Consider the following 5,011-nt stretch of genomic DNA (forward strand, 5'->3'; position numbering starts at 1 on the left):
CACACACATTTATATATGAAGAAATGTAAAAAAAATGGACTGAAACTGACTTGTGTCGTAAACGGTGTCAGCTTCTTCTTGTTGATGGTTCTTTCATCAATAGTGTCTGGAACTGACAGGTTGATCATTTTGCTGTTTGAAGACAAAAAATAAACATCTTATACCATATTTTATGACAATATTGGTTTTCAAGAGTGTGGCTAAAAAAAATAAACAGGAAATCTTATATCCGACAGGTTCTAGGGAACAAATATACCATCACGTTTATTTACACAATGAAAAGTTGTAGACTGTGCTTTTCTATTTATAGTTGTAGTAGTAAAAAATAAAATAAAAAACATAATGGGCTCATACTAGTATTTATTTTTTATTTACTTAATCTACAGAGCTGTGTTATCTGACTAAATCCTGGTAAAATTTACCATTTCAACCGGAATGTAGGCAAACAATTTGGCATCTTTGGAGCTCCATACATGAATTTGAAACGCAAATTACAGTTTTTATTTTACATTTGGTGCCAAATGTTGCTTTTTGTCAAATGGTTCAATGTACTACACATTTATAGTGATGTTTTTGATTTAGTTACAAAACTTTGGAAGTATTTTTCAAAATTTCAGAATACACTGAGACGTCAACCAAATTCAAAATATCTTGATCCAGGCAAAATAGATTTGTTTTAAATCAATACAACATTTTATGACAATATTACTCGTAAAACTTTTCTTTCAAACAAGAATGCAACTATAAATCGAGTAGAGTGTGAAGCAGAAGTGATTGTGTCATAGGTGACAGAGGACAGGAGCTCTCACCAGAGCACAATCCCGTCTCCCAGGGCTGAGAACAGAGCGTCTGTGTTGGGATCCATGGGCAGGACATGCTGACAGTCGGGGTCTTTTTCCAGGGCAGTGTTGATCCAGTTCACAAAAGCATATCGCTCCTCCTCTGTGGGAACAACAGGTGCTTGTTAAGATCAAAATAATAATTTACGCCACATTGTCACCCATAATGGCTCATTACAGAAGGTCACTTTGTCCATTACGGCTTTCTTCGTCTGTAGCTGAGCTGCAGAGGGTTCAAAGTCAACAGCCCACAACAAACAAACATTAGCAGCGTCACCCACCGGAGTACGAGTGTTGTGTGCCTTCGCTCGACAGCTCCGACGTTCCTCCGATAGCCAGGATGCCTTCTTTTCTGTTAATGGCCTTACGGAAGGTTTTTGCTACTTGGCTGCCCTTTAGGTCCTTCACGATCTACAATAATAAACAATTAACAATATGACCCAAAAAATAATATAAAATAAAACAGCCTTCATTGACATTTAAAAAGACAGCTCAGATTTTAAAAAGTGGGGTACTGGGGAAAGTTTGTGTGAACAAATAGCTTACCTGTTGTAGATGGCTCTTTCAAGGATCTCAGTTTGGAGAAACAAGAGCTTAATTCTGACCAGACTGATGAGCTAAAGGCTAGTCAGAGCGAGGCTAAGACCACAGTATATCGTCATCTGAAAACAACCCTGATCTAGAAAAATATACAACGGCTTAATCATATAGTATTTTATAAGCCTTGGTATCGCCTCGCCTACTTATTTACATAGAGGTCTTTGGTTATTTGAAAGCACAAGTGATGGCAGCAGCAGCAACTAGCTGTAGCACTTCCAGTTCAGCCGTGGTCCCTTCCTGTAGGAATATCAATTTTTCCCACCAGATTATAATGCAAAACTGATAATGTAAAAGTTTATGCTCAAACCACTGCCTTTAGCTCGTCAACCTAGTCAAAATTAAAACTTTTATTTCTCTAAACTGAGCTTTTTTCAGAACTTTTCCACAATTTAAAAGATCTGAAATAAATGCTTTGAGGTTTCATTTGACACATCTTCATATGTAGTGGTGTTTTTGTGCTTAAATCAAAAGTGTTGCGTTTCATTTAAACCAGTACTGCACAGCTGTGAATTTACAAAATACTTTTATTGTTAGTTTGATCAAATTGTTGCAAATACCTTTAAAGCTTTTTTTTAAATACTTCTAGTAATTTACCTTTATGTACATCTGTGCAAACCCACGCTGTTAAATGAAGACACCCTGCAGGAAGTTCTACTATCAAAGACCTGACCGCTACTAGAAAACGTTACATTCACTAATACTTTTAATTATACTTGTACAACGGTAAAGACTCACCACAGTAAACGTCAGCTAAATCTGTACGCAACTTTAAAAAAAGTCTACAGATCTTCATCTCTCCCGATGACGTTTCACTGTTGTTGGGTAAACACCGGATCGACCTAAACTAACCAGTTTTTATTTTAAATGTAATCAAATGCCATCAGTCGCACCACTACACAGACTCGCCCTACTAAAGTCCACAACAAACCGGGTATATACAGTTTACACAAAGTTAAATACTGACAATGGATCTATGCACTTTGCACTTCAGTTCGCTGATGAACTTATCAAGGTATCAAGGCACCTGTCAAAGAATGTGGACACACTTGTTCAAAACGAATGGGGGAAGTGTCCTCCAGCTTTTCACATCAGAACCAGTCTTTTATATTTACATACAAGAGGCAGCACCAGGTGCAAGGGTAGAGCCAGGGGGAGGGTCAGTGATGGCCGTGGCCACCATAACTTAACCTTTGTCCACCCCAGTCATTTGAGGAAACTATACTTTTAAACAATATAAAAACTAGAAAGCAGAGTTCATGGTACCGACATCCATTTCGATGTGTGGCTGCATTTAGATGCAAGAAAGGTGACCATCAAAAATTGGGTCACCACGTCAAAATCCAAGATGGCCCCCGCCATGTATAAATATAAACTGACCGCCCCCATCGTTTGAGAAAACTTTTTATATTGCTAAGAAGTAAAGTTTCATGAAAAGATTGTGGTGGCCGAAGACTAATCTATAGTGGCCAAGGCCACCATTGGCCACCCCCTGGCTCTGCCATTGTGGCTGGTGGAGGATAAAATTGCTCCTCCACTCACCAGGTCCCGTCACTCTGCCCTGCCTCAGAAAAATAACAAATAAAACAAAACCTACCTCTGTTCTTAAGCATGAGGGAAGAGAGGTGAAACTGCTACCCACTTGAATTTCTTACACCCAAAACATTAAGGTTTACTTACTTAGGTGAGCATGCATCAGGATATTAAGGTTTACTTGTTTTCCCTGTTCAATTCCAGTCTAGAAAAACACTCATCTCAAAAACTACAAACACCACTTAAATCCCCAGAAACGGGACATCTGCGTTTAAGATGCAGCTCACCAGCATGCCTCTGCTCCATCCGATAGTAAATCGGTTTGAATGAGAGGGAGTCTTTATCTGCCAGAGTTAGATATGACTGTGTGGGTTATAGAAACAACAATCATCAACACTAACAAACAAACTGTTCTAAGAATAATAAACGTCAGCATCATGACCAAACGGCTGATCCCGTCACATTTCATTAAGTGGATTTATCAAATGAGGGAATACATATTAGTAAATCCACAAAAAACTTACTTTAGACAGTGAGGTTTGCTCCCAAAAATCAACAATTAAGTCCAAATATTAACTATTTTGAAAGGATTCTAATGAATTAATCATTTTTTCAGTAACTGTAATAGTGTTTAAAAAAAGTCTGAATCATATTTTCTTGTCTCTCCCCTCTTCTGGTAGCTGCTGAGGCAGCCACTTTCAGGCAGGATTTTCCCCCTCACTGGCATGAAAACATAAAGCCAGTCAATCTGCTAAAAGGCTGAGAAGGCCCGATGATTCACTGAGTTAGGGCACCGAGTCGCCCCGATCATGACGGCTTGAACTGCAGTTTACTGCACGTATAATCTGAGCGTTCCAGTGTGTGGGAGTCAGTGTGCCATTCAGGTGAACAGAAAGGGTAAAACAAGAGCGCTGCAGGCGTCATCCTCCAGACTAATGTCTAATCCAACATTAAATCGGTCTCAACAACACAAAAGGGAAATATAGACTTCTCTATGCCTTATCAGTAACACAACGTGTGTGAGCGGCTCTGATAACGTGCACAGTACGGTAATGCAGGCCACACTTCCTGCAGCCGAGGTTATCAAGGCTTCATCAGCGAGTGCATGCCAGCAGGCGTTGGCAGGACCACAATGGGCGACATAATTAAAAAGCAGCAGCAGTTTTTGCCACAGACACACATTTATGTTACAAGATTACATTTCTTTAGTGACAGAAGTCAACAAAACAACCACAGCCATGTCTGGATAAGGAAACATGTCAATTTAAAGCTGCAAATTTAGCCAAACAACTGTTTTTTTTCCATCGTAAATACATGTCGGGGATGTGAGGAGGATATCAGAAATCACGAGACATGTGTTTAACTTCGGCTGTGAAGATAAAACCCTGATTGGTAAAGTGGTGTTTTCACCAAACCCCGTGGTTCTCTTGTCTCACACAGAACGGAAACACACAGATGTTTGTTTCAGCATCTTTGATCAGAATTAGACTGAAAAGCCCATGAAACAATAAAACTAGAGAAATTGCATTTCCTGTGAAAATGCTGTGTGAATGACTGAATGACTGTTGCTGAAAGCAGCTGAAAAGGTTCATCGATAAACAGTTCATGCAAGTTAAATATGAACAGCTGAGCAGCAAAAGAAAAGCAGAAGAGAAGCGTCAGAAATGTGTAGAAAATGCTGAACAGAGCATAAATGTAGCAGAATAAACTAAAATAGGCAAAGAGGTTGAACAGACTAAAATAAAATCTGAAATTAGAAAAAAGGTAGCTGATTAAACTAAAATGAAGAAAAAATGAGCAGAGAGAAGCTGAAATGAGCAGAGAGAAGCTAAAATGAGCAGAGAGAAGCTAAAATGAGAAGAGAGACGCTGAAAAGAGCAGAGAGACGCTGAAAAGAGCAGAGAGACGCAGAAAAGAGCAGAGAGACGCTAAAATGAGCAGAGAGACGCTAAAATGAGCAGAGAGACGCTAAAATGAGCAGAGAGACGCTGAAATGAGCAGAGAGACGCTGAAAAGAGCAGAGAGACGCTGAAAAGAGCAGA

General features: G+C 39.4%; 1 protein-coding gene across 1 annotated transcript in view; it reads right to left on the bottom strand.

The window, feature by feature from the left end:
• pls3 (plastin 3 (T isoform)) overlaps positions 1-5,011 on the bottom strand; it is a 23,017-nt gene that overhangs the window by 8,640 nt on the left and 9,366 nt on the right. The window contains exons 4-6 of the mRNA XM_037687510.1: positions 1,121-1,250; positions 810-942; positions 51-132 (exon numbers count right to left, since the gene is read on the bottom strand). Coding sequence (XP_037543438.1) covers positions 51-132; positions 810-942; positions 1,121-1,250 — 345 coding nt within the window. The remainder of the gene's footprint in view (positions 1-50; positions 133-809; positions 943-1,120; positions 1,251-5,011) is intronic.

This window comes from Nematolebias whitei, chromosome 14 (assembly GCF_014905685.2).
Source record: "Nematolebias whitei isolate Nwh7 chromosome 14, NemWhi1, whole genome shotgun sequence".
NCBI classification, from domain to species: domain Eukaryota; kingdom Metazoa; phylum Chordata; class Actinopteri; order Cyprinodontiformes; family Rivulidae; genus Nematolebias; species Nematolebias whitei.